The following is an 18,650-nucleotide window of genomic DNA, read 5'->3' as shown; positions in this document are numbered from 1 at the left end:
TCTTGTCCCCATACTCCAGCTCAAAACGGTGTTGCAGAACGCAAACATCGTTATATCATTGAAATGGCTCGTACTATGATTATTCACTTTGACTTTCCTGCTGAATTTTGGGTTGATGCATCATACACTGCCACTTACACTATTAATAGATTACCCAGCTCGGTTTTAGGGGGTGTTCCTCCTTTTGAAAAATTATTTCATCGTCCCCCTTCCTATCAATTTTTGAAAACATTTGGATGTGAATGCTTTCCTTTGTTTCTAAATTCTAAAATCACAAACTGCAACCTAAATCTAAAACTTGTGTTTTTATTGGATATGCATTGGAATATAAAGGGTATCGATGTTTTGATCCTACTACCAAGAAAGTCTACACTATTCGTCATGTTCTTTTTCATGAACATAAATTCCCATATCGTGCTTTAGTGGGTCCTACATCACCTGTGCCTTATACATCGCCCTTGGTCCTTACCTTTGACTGGAATTTAACCAATGTCGCTGATGCGTCTCGTGCATCGTCTGGTTCGCCCAGCCATGTGCCTCCCTCCCCTTGTGTCGTCCGCTAGCCCGTCCCCCTCGCCTTTAAAGGCCTCGGACGTGAGCGCTGCTGCCTGGAACGCTGGCTCACCAGCGCCTGCTGGTTCGGCCACGCCTTGTGCTGCCCGGCCCGCGTCACCTCCCTCTCTTGCTAGCATGCCTACGCAACGTGCTGCTCGTACTCCCCACAGCACGCTCTCGGCTGCTGGCCCGCACCCTACTGGGCCTCCCTCGCCATCATGCGCTGCTAGCCCGCCTACTAGCCAGTCCGCTATGGCCAGTGCCGTCTCCCCACCTTCCATGTCACATTGTGTTGTGTCTCAAACCCCCTTGCCTCCCTCTTCGTCTCTGTCTGTTGCTAACAAACATCCCATGGTTACTCGTCTTAAAGATGGCGTGCCTAAGCCTCGTGTCTTAATGAACTTAAACACTGAAATTGTAGAGTCTGAACCTACTAATTTTAAACAAGCGTCTAAAGACTCACGTTGGCGTCAAGCTATGTTAGATGAATATAATGCTTTGATTAAAAATGACACATGGGAGTTGGTACCTCGCAACTATGATAAGAATTTACTTGGTTGTAAGTGGGTTTACAGGATTAAATATCATTCTGATGGTTCTGTGGAGTGGTTCAAGGCCAGACTTGTTGTTTTTGGCAATCATCAGCAGGCAGGTATTGATTACTTTGAAACCTTTAGTCGTGTTGTTAAACCTACTACTGTTCGCTTGGTTCTTACTATTGCTGTTTCTCTTAAATGGTCTATTCGTCAATTAGATGTCAAAAATGCTTTTCTTCATGGTTTTCTCAATGAAGAGGTTTATATGTATCAACCTCTGGGTTTTATTCATCCATCTAAACCCACTCATATTTGTCGTCTTCGTAAGTCCATTTATGGTTTGAAACAAGCTCCTAGAGCTTGGTTCTCCAGGTTTAGCAACTTTCTTTTATCTATTGGTTTCAAGTGCAGCAGTTGTGACACTTCTATGTTCCTCTCAAATTTCGTGGTCATCTCATTATTCTGCTTTATATGTTGATGACATTGTCCTTACTGGTAGTAGTCCTCCTCTTGTTGCCAAATTCATATCTGTCTTTCTTCTCAATTTGCTATGAAGGATTTAGGGGATCTTCATTACTTTTAGGTGTACAGGTTGTGCGTACTCCCTCTGGTTTATTTTTGTCTCAACATAAGTATGTTTCTGATTTACTTCGTAAATTCCATCTTCATACTGTTAAACCAGTTACCACTCCTGTTGTCTCTAGAGTAACATTGTCTCTGCTTGATGGAGAACTTCTTGCTGATCCCACAGATTATCGTAGTATGGTTGGTGCATTGCAGTACTTAACTATGACTCGTCCTGATATTGCTTATGCTGTTAATATGGTGTCCAGTTTATGCATGCTCCTCGTACTACTCACCTTCATGCTGTGAAAAGAATTTTCAGATATCTGCAGGGACTTGGATTATGGACTTTATTTATATAGCAGCAGTCTCCTACTGTTGTTATTGCCTATTCTGATGCAGATTGGGCAGGATGTCCTGACACCGACGTTCTACACTGGATATGCTGTTTTTCTTGGGAAGAATTTAATTTCCTGGCGTTCAAAAAGCAACCTACTGTCTCCAAATCCTCCACTGAAGCTGAATACAGGGCATTGCCTACACAGCTGCAGAAACATTTGGCTCAAGCAACTTCTTGCTGACATTGGCTATTTTCTTTATCGTCCTGTGATTGTCTATTGCGAAAATGTCTCTGCTACTTATTTCACTGCTAATCCAGTTCATCATGATCGTAGCAAACATATCGATGTTGACTATCACTTTGTTCGAGAAATGGTTGCCAAGGGAGGTCTTATTGTTCGACATGTTCCTACTCAGTCTCAGGTTGCAGACATTTTTACTAAAGGCCTATCTACTGACTATTTACTAAACATCGTACCAATCTATCCGTTGTTTCACCCGTAAAGATTGAGGGGGTGTATTGGATAATATTATATGTAAAGGGATAATATTATATGTAAAGGGTAGAATGGTACTTTACTAGTCATAGGTCTGTAATGTCAACACTATATATATTGAATGTCAGGTTAACCTACAATAGGTTAACACAATTATTTCCCCACTTGTACAGATGGCATAGTTGCTAGCAATTGTTTGACTACATCCAGCCATGTGAGTTTCGCCTTGGAAATACCAGAAGAGCTCCCTGAACTTCCCTGTGCTGAATGTGGCTGCCCAGTGGCAGTTGTATGGATAGCCTAACACTACAAGAAAATGCTCAGTCAACGACAGCTATTCAGCGACGGCCACAAAAACTGACGTTAAACATGTAATCAGCGACGGTTTATAGCCGACGTCTCTACCGACGGTTTTTTTAAAATCCGCGTTGGCTTTAAACGGTCGCTACAATCAACGACCGTGTTAAACCGTCGGTGATAAGATTTTTTTTATTTCAGAAATTGAAGGGTTTGGGCGACGGCTCTAAACCGTCGGTGTATTTAGTGAAGCCGTCGCTGAGGTTGACGACTTAAACCCACTAACATCCAAACTCCCACTCAAATTATAGTCGTTACAACCTCCCAGCATTATTCTCTCAAACAACCTCCCACGCATCAAGAAAACTCCCACGCATTATTCTCTCAAGCCGTCGCCGGCGAAACTGCGACGAAACACCGGCGAACGGCGACTCGACACCGGCGACTAAATACCGGCGACTTCTCACGCACTCAGAAACTTCTTTCGCTCTCTTTCCCACGCACGCATTCCAAAAAAATCGCCGGCGGATCTGCCTTGAAGTCCATTCCGGCGAATGGCGACTTGAGACCGGCGACAGAAAAATCTTGCCGGCGGTAATTCCTACAGCTCTATGTTTATTTTTTTTTTAATTTCTATTACCCTAAAAATTGAGTTTTTGGGATTGAAGGGACCCTGCAGCCTCGTGATTCACTCCGCCCTTCCGCCGCTACTGCGTAATTCACCCCTTCCGCCGCTGACTTTGCCGCCTGCCGCCATAACTTCCCTCTTCAATCTCAAGTTTGTTGTTGTTTGTTAGTTTGAGTTTAATTTGATGTTGGCTGCTCTGTTTTATTATTGTAATTTTTGATAACAAGCTAAAACCCACAAAATTGAACCCGTGATTAGAACGATCAAATTGTGATGTTGGTTGTTCAATTCATGTTATTGTTGTAATTTATGTTGTTGGTTGTTCTGTCCATAAATGATGAACTTTTGCTTTTAGGATGGTTAATAATTGAAATTTGAATGAATAGAAGAGTATTACTCCTCATATGGAAGAAGTTTAGGGAGGAAATGGGTGAAATGTTGGAGGAAATAAGAAATTGTAGTTGATCACAGCGAAATTTCTCACTTCTAAAGGAGGGAAAGAGATAATGAAGTGAGAAGAGAAGAGAAGAGTTCTGAAGTTGATGTTGGTCTAAATTGTTTCAATGCTTTAAATCTGTAGTGTAGATTTAGTTTGTACTTTGTAGCACTAACTCACATAATCAATAGTTCTTATTTATGTAGTAGTAATATGGCTAGCAGGTAGTGGTCAGTAGTTTTGGGATATGGTTGAAACCCAAAGGCGAACTGACGTTGTTCTAAACTTTTTGGAGACCAACTTGTTGATCATATGTAGGAAGTATTGATTTCACTAGAAGCTGAGATTAGGTTGTCAAAGAAATAAAAAAAAAAGAAGCTGAGATGACTTTTCAACTATCAATTCCAAGAGTTCTTATTTATGTAGTAGTAATTGGGTTTGTGAGTTTACGACTTTGTTTGGTGGATTTCATGAGAGGAAAAGAGAATCATTGATTTTTTTTAGATGGAATCATTTATCTAATTCCGTTTAAGTGAGTGTTTGCTTTGTGAATGTAGGTGACCACACTCAACTGTCTCCTTGCCGTCACACAGTATCGTCTCTCTACTGTGTCCTTGCCGTTGGACTGCCCGGCTGCCTCTAGGTATGCTTTAATTATTAGTTTATAATACTTTGAAGTTTAAGTTAGTGTATTAATTATCACAATAATTTATATGATGGTTTCTTTATTAAATGTTACAAAAGTTAAAAACTATATTATTATCACAATAATTAATTTATTGCACATTCCTTTATTTGTTACACTATTTGAAATATTTATATTTTTTTTGACATATTTGTTTTCGTGGAAAAATTTGGATAATGTTATAAATTTTGATTTAAGTATTTAAATAAATATGTTTGCATCATCATGTATTTAGAATTGTAGAATTGTACGTATGTGGGTTGTTAATGACTATTATGATTGAAATGATTTAGAATTGTAGAATTAGGCACCATGAAACGGAAGGAGCGTTGGTGGATGTATGATAGATATGACAATGGGCGTAACTTGAGGCCCGAGTTCTTGAGGGGGGTTGATGAATTCATTGAATTTTGCAAAGCAAATCCTGAAAGCCCAGGTTTGGATGAAGTTAGATGCCCGTGTCCGAAATGCAAGAACAGACGTATGCATGACGCAGACACGGTTAAAGTGCACGTGTATAGAAAGGGATTTATACCTGATTACTACGATTGGTATTCTCATGGTGAAGAGTTACCTCGATCCGCACATGAGCCATCTAATCCATACCGTGAAATGATTTTCGATGCTCTTGGGAATAACTCAGAACCGTCCAATGTTGAAGAGCCTGGTGGAATGGACGAGGAGCCTAATCCTCAAGCAAAGGTGTTTCTTGACCTATTAAAGGCTTCTGAGGAACCATTGTACGAAGGGAGCTCCATGTCCGTGTTGGAAATGGCATCTAGAATAGTATCTCTGAAATGTGAGTATAATTTGCCACATAGGTGTGTTGATGCGTTTGCTTCATTAGTGAAAGAAGCAATACCTAACAACAACAACATGAGTAACACATTTTACGATACGAAGAAGATTTTGGAGGGATTAGAGCTTCCCCACGAGAGGATTCATGCGTGCCCCAAAGGTTGTATGTTATTTTGGAGAACTGATGCACACTTGGACAGATGTACAGTGTGCGATAGCGACAGATACAAAGGACTTCTAAAGGGGTCTTTAGTTCCAATGAAAGTTCTGATTTATTTCCCAATTACACCGAGATTGCAAAGGTTGTATGCAACAAAAAATGTTGCTGAAGAAATGACATGGCATGCCAAAAATCCGAGAGCCGAAGAAAAAATGGCTCACCCTAGCGATAGTGAAGCTTGGAAGCATTTGGATAGATCCTTTGACGAATTTGCATCTGAGCCTAGGAATGTTCGGCTCGGTTTGTGTACCGATGGTTTGGTCCACATGGAAAGTTTGGGGTCAGTATTCATGTTGGCCGGTCATCTTAACCCCGTACAACTTGCCGCCATCGATGTGCATGAAGAAACCCTTCATGTTCCTTTCGTTGCTCGTTCCTGGTCCTAAAAATCCGAAGGGGAACTTGGATGTGTACATGCAACCCTTAATCGAGGAATTGAAGCAATTATGGGATGTTGGAGCAACTACTTATGATATTTCTAGGAAACAAAATTTCAATATGCGTGCTGCCATTCTTTGGACAATAAGTGATTTTCCTGCGTACGGTATGCTATCTGGTTGGGCTACAGCTGGGAAAAAGGCATGTCCTTACTGTTTGGACAAATCTAAAGCTTTTTGGCTCGACCAGGGGTAAAGTTTCTTGGTTTGATTGTCACCGTCAATTCCTACCCCTAGATCATCCTTTTCGTAACAACAAAGTAGCTTTTTGCAGAAATAAGGTTGAAAAAGGATCTCCGCCACACATCATGTCTGGGGAAGAGTTGTGGTCCTGTGTTAAAGACTTGCCAAAGGCTACAGATGGGCCCGAAGCACTTAATACTTTAAAAAGTTGAAAAAAGGGTGGTTCAAACAAAGCTGTCTTTGGGAGCTCCCATACTGGAAATCTCTCCATCTTCGTAACAACCTTGACGTCATGCACATTGAGAAAAACTTTTTCGACCAACTAATTCACACAATTATGGATGTGAAAAAACAGACATCAGACACTGTTGCATCCAGAAAAGACATTGCTAAATTGTGTAAAAGGCCTCAACTTCATGTTACCAAGGATGCGAACGGAAAAGAAACTCCACCAAAAGCGCCTTTCGCACTGGACATAGCCCAAAGGAAAGTATTATGCAACTGGGTGAGAGATTTAAAATTTCCAGATGGTTATGCGTCCGACTTAACAAGATGTGTGGACATGCAGTCCGGTAAGCTGCACAGTATGAAAAGTCATGACTGTCATGTCTTCATGGAAAGATTGTTACCGATAGCATTAAAGGAGTTGCTCCCGGTTCATGTGTGGAAAGCTGTTACTGAGATCACCTCTTTTTTCGTGATTTGTGTTGCTCCACCATCACAGTAAGAGACATGGAAAGATTGGAAAAGAACATAGCCGAGATCATTTGTAAACTTGAAAAGATTTTCCCACCATCATTCTTCAATTCCATGGAACACTTACCGGTTCACCTTCCACGCGAAGCTAGGCTATGTGGTCCCGTACAATACCGTTGGATGTATCCCTTTGAAAGGTACCTTATCTTTCATTTTCATATATCCTTTTTATTGTTCTTCGCAATTATGTAACTCTTTTCATAACCACTTTATTAGGTTCCTTAATCATTTAAAACGCAAAATTGGTAACAAGGCTCGTGTGGAGGGTTCTATTTGTAATGCGTACTTGTGCGAAGAGATTGCAAACTTCTGTTCCAACTATTTTCACAAGGAGTGGATACTAAGACACGAGATTTAGGCCGTAATGTCACTAATGAAGTTGATAGGATGCTCGATGAAAATGTCCCAGAATATTTAGAGTTGATTGTGGTCGGCCGTCAAACGCAGGTGGAAAACGATTTTTAACTGAAGCAGAACTTCAACGTGCACACCTATATGTGTTAGCAAATACAGGCATCTTACAAGAATTTGAAAAGTAAAACACTTGTTATTAATCATACTATTTACAAATTTGAATTTTATTTCAATTTAGACATTGACAATTGTTATGATTGTAAGGGGTTTCGAGGACCACATTCTTCAAATTCGACCTACTTACGTGCAGAAGATGTGTGGGTGCAACATGAAGCAGAATACCTTGATTGGTTTAGATCGAAAGTGAGTTTGTGTAACTATTAAAACTCGATTGATACAAAGTTGTATCTAACATATGAATTATTTTAATAGGTTATTCAAGACAAACCAAATGATGATGTATGTTTGCTTTAGCAATGGGTCCTTCGACATTAGTTCGCACTTGGAATGGATACTATGTTAATGGATACAATTTCCAAACACAAGGATCAAGCAAACACAAGTCCACCATGAATTATGGAGTGTGTGTGTCTAATGACGGAGGGAGTGATTTCTTTGGGATTCTAGATGATGTTATAGAATTGAAGTTTACTGGTGCACTTAGGCAATATAACACAATTTTATTCAAGTGCAATTGGATGGACAATGTCAGGGGAATGAACATCGATCAATACAAGCTAGTTGAAGTCAACCATACCAAGAAATACCCCAAGTTTGATCCCTTTGTGCTATCATACCAGGTTAGCCAAGTATACTTCGCACCGTACCCAAGCTTGAAAAGAGATCGTGCTCAATGGTGGGCTGTGTTTAGGACAAAGGCAAGGTCTGTGATTGATGCTCCTGTTGACTTCGACTTCCTTCAGGAGACAAGTGTTGGGACTCCAACTCTTTCTGATCCAAGTGATATTCCCGATTATGAAGAGGGTAATGATGTTGAGTGTGTTCAAGCAGATGATGAAGATATTTTATTCGAAGTCCCCTCAGGTGATGATGAAGAAGAGTCTAGTTTCGAGTCTGGAGATAGCGAGGATGATGACGATGAAGATGATGGTTTTTGGGATGACGATAGTGATGGAACTAAGCGAGGATGGGAATCCACTTTGATTTGTTTTAGTATATCATAACTTGTATTAAGAACACCATTTATATTAAAATTCGTGACTTTTGTAATGATTTGTTGAAGATTACTTGTTATTTTGTAATGATGCTAGATTTTTCTTCACTTTGATGGTAGACGATATTTTGTTATGATGATAGACTAACATTAATTATCCACCATGATTTATAAATTTGTTGTTTTATATAGGTAAGCATGTCTAATCCTAAGGAGCGCGGAGGTCGAGATGGCTTAGGTGGAAGCCAAGGTCGTGGGAAATTGATTCGCAGGGAGCTTTTTGAGTCACCAGGAGCTCCAGAAAGCCCGAACCTTGGCTCTGAGACACAACGAGATGATTCACATGCACGTGACATTGGTGACCATGTACCGGAGACGCCGAGCAGCCAGAGGGAGGAAGCTGAAGGGTCAAACCGTGCATCAAAAAGGGTTTTGAGCCCTACTGGATTGTGGTAAATTTCTAAATTAATATATGATTCATAATATTTATATTTTCCATGATATTGACAATTTAAGTGTTTTTTTTGAATTCAGGTTTGATGATAACAAAGTTAGCGGGTCCATCACTGACATTTTCCAGGGTCATTTCCGAGAACCTTGGTTTAACTACCGTGAGGTGGACGATGCAACAAAGACGCATTGGTGGAACTCATTCACGGTATGTATGAATCAAATTATGAAGAATTAAATTTATTATATTAGTTTATTAACAACTTGTTTTAATGTTTGTTAAAGGGTCTTTACGAATGGGCTCCTGAGTTAGATGGCCAAGTGAAAAGCATACCATATGAAAGCTGGAACTCGTTTGAGAGATTTGCGGTATTGGGTGCTCAACAGAGCTAAAGAAAGGCCAAAATGGTTGGGGAAAACCATTTATGAAACTATGAAAAAGAAAAGTCAGGAGCCCGCATTCCTCGAGAAATCTGAGAAGGCAAAGAAGAACCGAAGAGGTGGCTCCCTCTCTAATCCAGTTGAGCCGTCGCACTTTCAGGGTTCCATCTCGGCGGCACAACATGCTAAAAAGATGGTAAGAATGTTTCATATGTATTACTTAGTTTGAATTTCATGATTTTTTCTGTATATGAAAAAATAAAGTCTATGTTCAACAATGTGTACAGGCAAAGAGTAGAGGACGAGTACTCCCTACCCCCCGAGTTGTTCTTGAAGACTCATTTCAAAACTGTTGCTGGAAAAGGAGAAATTGCAGCAAACAAGAGAGCAAAACAAATTTCGGTACATCCTTTAAACATATATTTAAGTCATTATAGGCTATTTTATTTGCAAAATGAATGAACTTGAGTGGTTTTAAGTTAGTTTGAATCATAAACACCTCAAACATCCTATATATACTTAGTTAAATGTGTTAGATTGTAGTTTTGATTGAAATTACAAAATATAGGCAAGTTAGAACCAAATATAGGTCATTTAGCTCATTTTAGGCCATATTGCTTGAAAATGAATGAACTTGAGTAGTTTTAACTTAGTTTGAATCATAAACACCTCAAACATCCTATATATACTTAGTTAAATGTGTTAGTTTGTAGTTTTTATTGAAATAACAAAATGTAGGCAAGTTAGAACCAAATATAGGTCATTTAGCTCATTTTAGGCCCATTGCTTGAAAATGAATGAACTTGAGTAGTTTTTAACTTAGTTTGAATCATAAACACCTCAAACATATATATATTACATTAAATGTGTAAGGTTGTAGTTTTTATTAAAATAACAAAATATAGGCAAGTTAGAACCAAATATAGACCGTTTAGCTCATTTTAGGCCCTATTGCTTGAAAATGAATGAACTTGAGTAGTTTTAATTAGTTTGAATCATAAACACCTCAAACATCCTATATATACTTAGTTAAATGTGTTAGTTTGTAGTTTTTCTTGAAATAACAAAATATAGGCAAGTTAGAACCAAATGTAGCCCATTTAGCTCATTTTAGGCCCTATTGCTTGAAAATGAATGAACTTGAGTAGTTTTTAGCTTAGTTTTGAATCATGAACACCTCAAACATCATATATATATTAGTTAAATGTGTTAGATTGTAGTTTTATTGAATACAAAATATAGGCAAGTTAGAACCAAATTAGGTCATTTAGCTCATTTTAGGCCCTATTGCTTGAAAATGAATGAACTTGAGTAGTTTTAACTTAGTTTGAATCATAAACACCTCAAACATCCTATATATACTTAGTTAAATGTGTTAGTTGTAGTTTTTATTGAAATAACAAAATATAGGCAAGTTAGAACCAAATATAGGTCATTTAGCTCATTTTAGGCCTATTGCTTGAAAATGAATGAACTTGAGTAGTTTTAACTTAGTTTGAATCATAAACACCTCAAACATCCTATATATACTTAGTTAAATGTGTTAGGTTGTAGTTTTTATTGAAATAACAAAATATAGGCAAGTTAGAACCAAATATAGCCATTTAGCTCATTTTAGGCCCTATTGCTTGAAAATGAATGAACTTGAGTAGTTTTAACTTAGTTTTGAATCATGAACACCTCAAACATCATATATATACTTAGTTAAATGTGTTAGATTGTAGTTTTGATTGGAATTACAAAATATAGGCAAGTTAGAACCAAATATAGGTCATTTAGCTCATTTTAGGCCATATTTCTTGAAAATGAATGAACTTGAGTAGTTTTAACTTAGTTTGAATCATAAACAATAAACATCCTAATATACTTAGTTAAATGTTTAGGTTGTAGTTTTTATTGAAATAACAAAATATAGGCAAGTTAGAACCGAATATAGGTCATTTAGCTCATTTTAGGCCCTATTTTTGAAAATGAATGAACTTGAGTAGTTTTAACTTAGTTTGAATCATAAACACCTCAAACATCCTATATATACTTAGTTAAATGTGTTAGTTGTAGTTTTTATTGAAATAACAAAATATAGGCAAGTTAGAACCAAATATAGGTCATTTAGCTCATTTTAGGCCCTATTGCTTGAAAATGAATGAACTTGAGTAGTTTAACTTAGTTTGAATCATAAACACCTCAAACATCCTATATATACTTAGTTAAATGTGTTAGATTGTAGTTTTTATTGAAATAACAAAATATAGGCAAGTTAGAACCAAATATAGGTCATTTAGCTCATTTTAGGCCATATTGCTTGAAAATGAATAAACTTGAGTAGTTTTAACTTAGTTTGAATCATAAACACCTCAAACATCCTATATATACTTAGTTAAATGTGTAAGGTTGTAGTTTTTATTGAAAGAACAAAATATAGGCAAGTTAGAACCAAATATAGGTCATTTAGCTCATTTTAGGCCCTATTGCTTGAAAATGAATGAACTTGAGTAGTTTTAACTTAGTTTGAATCATAAACACCTCAAACATCCTATATATACTTAGTTAAATGTGTTAGGTTGTAGTTTTATTGAAAAACAAAATATAGGCAAGTTAGAACCGAATATAGGTCATTTAGCTCATTTTAGGCCCTATTGTTTGAAAATGAATGAACTTGAGTAGTTTTAACTTAGTTTGAATCATAAACACCTCAAACATCATATATATACTTAGTTAAATGTTTAAGGTTGTAGTTTTTATTGAAAGAACAAAATATAGGCAAGTTAGAACCAAATATAGGTCATTTAGCTCATTTTAGGCCATATTGCTTGAAAATGAATGAATTTGAGTAGTTTCAACTTAGTTTGAATCATAAACACCTCAAACATCCTATATATACTTAGTAAATGTGTAAGGTTGTAGTTTTTATTGAAAGAACAAAATATAGGCAAGTTAGAACCAAATATAGGTCATTTAGCTCATTTTAGGCCCTATTGCTTGAAAATGAATGAACTTGAGTAGTTTTAACTTAGTTTGAATCATAAACACCTCAAACATCCTATATATACTTAGTTAAATGTGTTAGGTTGTAGTTTTTATTGAAATAACAAAATATAGGCAAGTTAGAACCGAATATAGGTCATTTAGCTCATTTTAGGCCCTATTGCTTGAAAATGAATGAACTTGAGTAGTTTTAACTTAATTTGAATCAAAAACACCTCAAACATCCTATATATAGTTAGTTAAATGTGTTTGATTGTAATTTTTATTGAAATAACAAAATATAGGCAAGTTAGAACCAAATATAAGTTGTTTTTGCTCATTTTAAACCATATTGTTTGAATATGCGTGCATAAGAGTATATTATTTAACCAAATGCAGGAGACGTACAACAAGAAGCTGGATGATTGTAGCACTCAAGGGTCACAGCCAAACCCTGATTTGTTGTATTGGGAGACAGTTGGTGGGAGGAACAGAGGAAAAGTGCAGGGGTTAGGTCAGGGAGATTATTGTACTACAACTCTTCATCTGGGCGAGGAGGAGATGGCTCTTCACAACCATATGAGCCATCGATTTTTTCTCAGCTAGAGGCACAGGTGGAGGCCAAGGTCGCTGCACGGATGGTAGAAGTGGAGGCAAAGGTTACAGCACGTCTGGAAGAGTCAAACCGGGCCCTCGTGCAGGAAATGATGCGGAACATGACTAATTTTGGTCACTTGTTCTCAGGTTGCAACACAGGACCCTCTCCACAACGCAGACCAGAGGATGACCCGGGGTTTGGTGTGGCGGCACTACACAGACACCAACCACAGTGTAGTTTGTTTGGTTTTGACAACTAGCTAGATTACTAACTTATAGTTTGTTCATACTTAGTCTAATTTTATATATGCACTTAGTGTCTATATTTATCGGCATATATCTAGTTTTGTTTTTAGGTGTCTCGGTATATTTTTTTGGAACTCCACTTTTACTCGATTTCCTGACACCGGGATTTATTTTGCGTATTAAGGTAGTTTGTTTAACTATAGACATTTAGTGTCTAAATTTCCCGACATTGGGATGTATTTTGTGTACATAAATCTAATCTATTTCATTTTTAAGTTACATATTTCTTTAGTTTAAAATATAGAATGCGATGGAGGCGACGCAGGAACATGTTTAATGTAGTATATGTCGATGTTGGCGTGCAGTACAGTTTTAAGTATAATTTTGGAAAACATTATTAAATTATTTAATATAATTAATAAAACGAACGACGGCTAAACTTGAACCAACGACGGCTTAGCAGTCGTTGAACAGGAGAGAATGACTGCCAAGGAAGTACAGAGCAACGACGGCTTAAGGATATTAGCGACGGTTAATAGCCGTCGGTGAAACAACGACAGCTTCAAAGAGTCGTCTACTCACCGACGGTCCCACACCGTCGTTGATACACCGACGGCTCCAAACCGTAGGTGCTAAATTCTTAACGACGGCTAGCCAATCAGACGTAGAACACCGTCGCTGATCCATCACCGACGGCCAAACGGTCGCTATTTGCTAATTCAACGACCAAAACTGCAACGTCAGTTGGTTAGCGACCGTTGGCCGTCGGTATTTATATTAGCGACGGCTTTTTGAGAATCAGCGACGGCTTGAAGCGGTCGTTGACTAGGCCTTTTCTTGTAGTGATAAAACAATTAAAACCATGCAAATAATCAAGTTATAGAAACTTATCCACTCAATGCATTAAAAAATACTCGAAAGTCTTTAGCCAAAAGTCCAAAACCAAATAATTCATCCTCCAATAGTCCAATTTATTTGTAAATAACTAAATTGAAAAGAAAATAAAAGATCCAACATATAGATTCCATAAAACAGGTGCATTTTGCTGTGTAGTTCAAACGATTTTCTCTTTTAAAGTTTGTGCTGTCTAGTTTGGTCCGGAATTTTTTGGTCTGAAATTTTTTTGTTCCGAAAATATTTTATATAATCCGAATTTTTTTCATATTGTCGAATTTTTTATTTCGACATTTTTGATGATTTTTAGTCGAAAAATTATAATTATTAATATTTACTATTTAAATACTTTTAAGTTTTATTTGTTGTATTGTGAGAATGGCTAGTATAAGAAGGGCTTATAGGATAAAAATATTATATGCATCGGTCATATAGGAGTTTACAAAACAAATGGGGTTGACGCTTTAATTTTGATGTCAACATGTAGAGCAATGTAGTGTATTTTGCTTCACGCCAGTGGCGATTCCAATGCTCAACAGGTGAACGCAAAAGATCAGTAGCTCCACAGTAAAATGAACATGACTGATATTTAAAATATCAGTAGCTGTATTTAGAATCAACTTGCAATAAGTAACTCAAAATATACAAATTTCACTCAGTTTGAATTTTATGTCAACAAACTCATGCAATCTGCACGCATTGTAAAGGTATTATGTTTGATCGAATAGAGGCTGCTTACGCCCATGCCTGTTTCAACGCATATCTCTCCATTGACTTACATCTGACATCGTAAATGAAGGGAATCTCAAGAGCAACTCTCTGTCAAGATCTGAATCGGGGGAAGGAATCTACAAAATTATTTTATTATTATAATTATAATAAATATTTTTCTCTGACATATAGCTTCATAAATATATAAGACTTTCTTATTTCATTAAATGAAAAATTAGTTATATTTTATAAGCTTTTGAATTCATTTAAAAAAAACCCCAATTGAAAATCGATACGCTACTTGCGGATAAGTCTGAAGCGGTAGATTGATTCCGTGTACTTTAACCTCAGGCGGTGGGGGTTTTGAGGATGGCATAGTTGCTGGAAATTGTTTGACTACATCAAGCTATGTGAGTTTTATTGGATAATATTATATGTTAAGGGATAATATTATATGTAAAGGGTAGAATGGTAATTTACTAAGTCATAGGTCTGTATTGTAAACAATATATATATTAAATGCCAGGGTTAACCTATAGCAGGTTAACAAAATTATTTCCCACCCTTGTACATGGTATCAAGAGCCTAGGTTTTTCTACAGAAAAACACAAAAAAATTCAAATCCACCTCATTTTTTTTCCACCGGATTAATTTTTTTCTTCCATGGACCTGTCGGCCTCTTCTTCCGCCACCGCCGCCGTCCTCTCTGGTCCACCACCATCTACTAGACGCCCTCACCGGCGCATACGGCCCCTGCCACGGCTCCTCCTGTGGCGACTTTCCTCCCTTCTTTCACGGAGTTCTCGCAGCATATTTATTCGCAGCCTTGGGCTGCTACTACCGTGCCCACCATGCCGACGCTGGGCCTTCGTGCTTCTACCTTCACCGGCTCTCCGGTCACGCCGACGCACACCACTCGTCGGGTCCCACCGGGTTTTTCGGCCTCCTTTTTCCGACGCACACGGTTGCTGTTTCTCAGCCACTGTTGACCTCCTATGGTCCGCCATATATTGCTTCACAACCGGCGTTTAATCAGGCCCCCTCTTTCACTCTCCCGCATTTATCAGCCCCTAATCTGACAAATCTGGTAACTATTACATTATCTTCTCATGAGGATTATTTGTTATGGAAAACGCAAATCACTTGCCTTCTCCTGTCTCATCAATTACTTGGTATTGTTGATGGTACTGCTGTTATTCCCCCTCCTACTGTTAATTATTAGTCTGGTAATAATGTTCCCAATGTTCACTTTTATGAATATTTGCGTGTTGATCAGCAACTCAAGTCTTGGATTTTTGCCACTTTATCTAGGGATGTGTTTGTGGATGTGCATGATTTGTCTACCTCTGTTGAAATTTGGACTAGATTAGAGACTAGGTTTATGCATGCTAGTATGGCTAGATCAATGGAGTTAAAGGGATGTCTCACTCGTATTAAAAAGACTGCTTCCTAGACATGGATGGTTATTTGCGTGATATTAAGGTGATTGTTGATTCCCTATCCCCCATTCAGTGTCCTGTGTCGAACCAGGACTTAGTTCAGTACACATTGTTTGGTCTGGATTGTGATTCTGATTATGCGCACATAGATACCACCCTGCTACATTATCCATTCCCCATAGTTTTGATGATTCACGGCCTAAGCTGCTTCTTCATGAGCAACGTTTATTACACTCTAAGGATGCATCTGATCCATCATCCCATCATGCCTTACTTGCTGTTCAATCTACTGGTTCTGAATCAAGTTCCTCCTCCCAGCCTAGTTCTGGAGGGAGAAATCGGGGAAGAAATAACAGAATTAAGAGGTGGTAATAATAATCGTGGGGGAAATAATAATCAGAATGGTCGTGGCAATAATGGTGGGAATGGAGGAAACAATAATAATCGTGGCTCTGGAGGAAACAACAACAACAATGGTAATCGGGGACCCTCAAATGGTATGAGTAAATTTTCTAACTTGTCATCCTATAGTATGCCTTGCGTAGATTATATTACTAATAATTTGTTGTATGCAGGGAGTAATTCATCAAATAGTAACAATGTTACCTCTACCCCTACTTCCGATACATGTGGTTTGTGTTGGTTTACAGGTCGCCAAGCTGCATATTGTCCCCAGCGTTTCAATTCCAGCTTTGTTCCCTCCTCCTCTGAAAGTGTCACTCGAGCCTTAGCTGCACTGTCTGTTGGTGGTGAAGCTAATGACTCCGTCTGGTACCCGGATTCAGGAGCTGCATCACATATGACTCCTCAGGATGGTACATTTTCTACTAAAACTCCTTATACTGGGTCTAGTTCTGTTGTAGTTGGTAATGGTACCTTACTCCCTATTAAAAGTACTGGAAATTTAACTTTAAAAACTGCAAGTCGTCCCCTCCAGTTATCATCTGTTTGTCATGTCCCTAATTTAAAACATAATTTATTATCAGTTAACAAGTTGTGTCATGAAAATGATTGTGTTGTGAGTTTTGATAAAAATTCTGTTTATGTTAAGGACCAGATAACGGGGGAAGTTCTGCTTCAGGGAACCAGTAAGCAAAGTGTCTACCCTCTTCAGCCCAGCATTGTCCCTCCTGAGCCTTCTGGTCCTGCTTTCCTAGCCATTAAGGAGTCTGGTGAAGTGTGGCATGCTCGTCTGGATCATACATCTTCTAGCATTTTAGGAACCTTATGTTCAAATAAATACATCACATGTACCTCTAAATTTCATGATGATTGTGTAGGATGTAAGCTAGGAAAAATACATCGTTTACCTTTTGATTCCGTTGAACATATTTCTACATATCCATTATATAAAATTCATAGTGATCTTTGGCAATCTCCTGTTTTGTCAAATCAATTATTTCGCTATTATGTTGTTTTTGTTGATGATTTTTCGCGCTATTCCGGGATTTATCCTTTACGCCGAAAATCGGAAGCTTATTCTAAATTCCTTATGTTTCAAAAGATGGTTGAAAATCTTTTTAATTGCAAAATTAAAAGGAAAAATTGATTCTAATAATCCAACCTTTGGGCCGTTCACTCAAAATAATCCAACCTTTTGATTATTATTTAATAATCCAACCTTTTAGTTGTATCTGCTCATAATGATCCATGAAACCGGTAACCTGTTGAAGTTGTAATTTTTTTTTTCATATTTCTTTTTTTTTTCTTCTCTAACCCGTCCCTCCCTATCTCTCTTCCTCCCCCCTTACCACCCTACTCATCACTTCACTAGGAATCCCCCCTGCCCTCCCTCACCCCCTCCCCTCTCCTCACCCCCGACCCCCACTATTAGCACCCCCTCCCCTCCACCGCCCTTCCCGACCCCACTGTGAGCACCCCGCCCCCTCCCCTGCCCTCACCTACCCCCACTTTGAGCACCCCCACGAACTCCCTCCCCCGTAGCAGCGCCTCCCCTCCCCTGTAGCAGCGCCTACCCTCCCCCTCCGCCGCACCCCTTCGAATCCCCCTCCCCCTCCCTCTTCCCCGCATCCCCCTTCGAATCCCCCCCCCACTCCCCCTCCCCTCCCTCTCCCCCCGCATCGAATCCCGCAGCAGCGCCTCCCCCCCTTCAAATCTCTCTCTCTCTTCTTCTTACTGATAGTGGTGGTGGTGTTATTTAGGGTGGGGTGATATGGGGGTTGTTGGCAGTGGTGGTGGTGTGGGTGAAATGGGGGTTGTTGGCAGTGGTGTTGGTGTGGGTGAAATGCGGTTGGTACTGCGGTGGGCAATGGTGGTTGGTACTGCGGTTGTGGTAGTGGTGGTGGGGTGAAATAAAGATTGTTGGGAGTGGCAGTGGTGGTGGTGGGGGTGGGGTGTTGTTTGGTTATTTTAATTAAGATTAATATTTGATTAATTAGATCACAACAAGTCAGGGCAAGACACTTGTGCAATTAACCTATTCTAATGGTCACCTACCTGTTTCAACATGTCATGGTGCATTGTTTGCGAATTGTCCTAAAAGGTTGGA

The 18,650-nt window shown here is 38.7% G+C and overlaps 2 protein-coding genes across 2 annotated transcripts; both read left to right on the top strand.

Moving 5' to 3' along the window:
• Nucleotides 1–4,311: 4,311 nt before the first annotated feature.
• On the top strand, nt 4,312–5,941 carry LOC130589858 (uncharacterized). Its single transcript, XM_057391472.1, has 2 exons — nt 4,312–4,495; nt 4,831–5,941. Exon 2 carries the CDS (start codon nt 4,850–4,852, stop codon nt 5,939–5,941), a length of 1,092 nt encoding a protein of 363 aa, XP_057247455.1. The 5' UTR covers nt 4,312–4,495; nt 4,831–4,849.
• Nucleotides 5,942–7,754: 1,813 nt separating this feature from the next.
• LOC125492550 (uncharacterized) lies at nt 7,755–9,302 on the top strand. Its single transcript, XM_048635167.2, has 4 exons — nt 7,755–8,085; nt 8,652–8,911; nt 8,994–9,117; nt 9,195–9,302. The coding sequence occupies exons 1-4, from the start codon at nt 7,762–7,764 to the stop codon at nt 9,300–9,302; spliced, it is 816 nt and encodes a 271-aa protein (XP_048491124.2). The 5' UTR covers nt 7,755–7,761.
• Nucleotides 9,303–18,650: the final 9,348 nt, after the last annotated feature.

Source organism: Beta vulgaris, chromosome 8 (genome assembly GCF_026745355.1).
Source record: "Beta vulgaris subsp. vulgaris cultivar EL10 chromosome 8, EL10.2, whole genome shotgun sequence".
NCBI classification, from domain to species: Eukaryota; Viridiplantae; Streptophyta; class Magnoliopsida; order Caryophyllales; family Amaranthaceae; genus Beta; species Beta vulgaris.
This window is presented reverse-complemented; position numbering and strand designations above follow the sequence as displayed.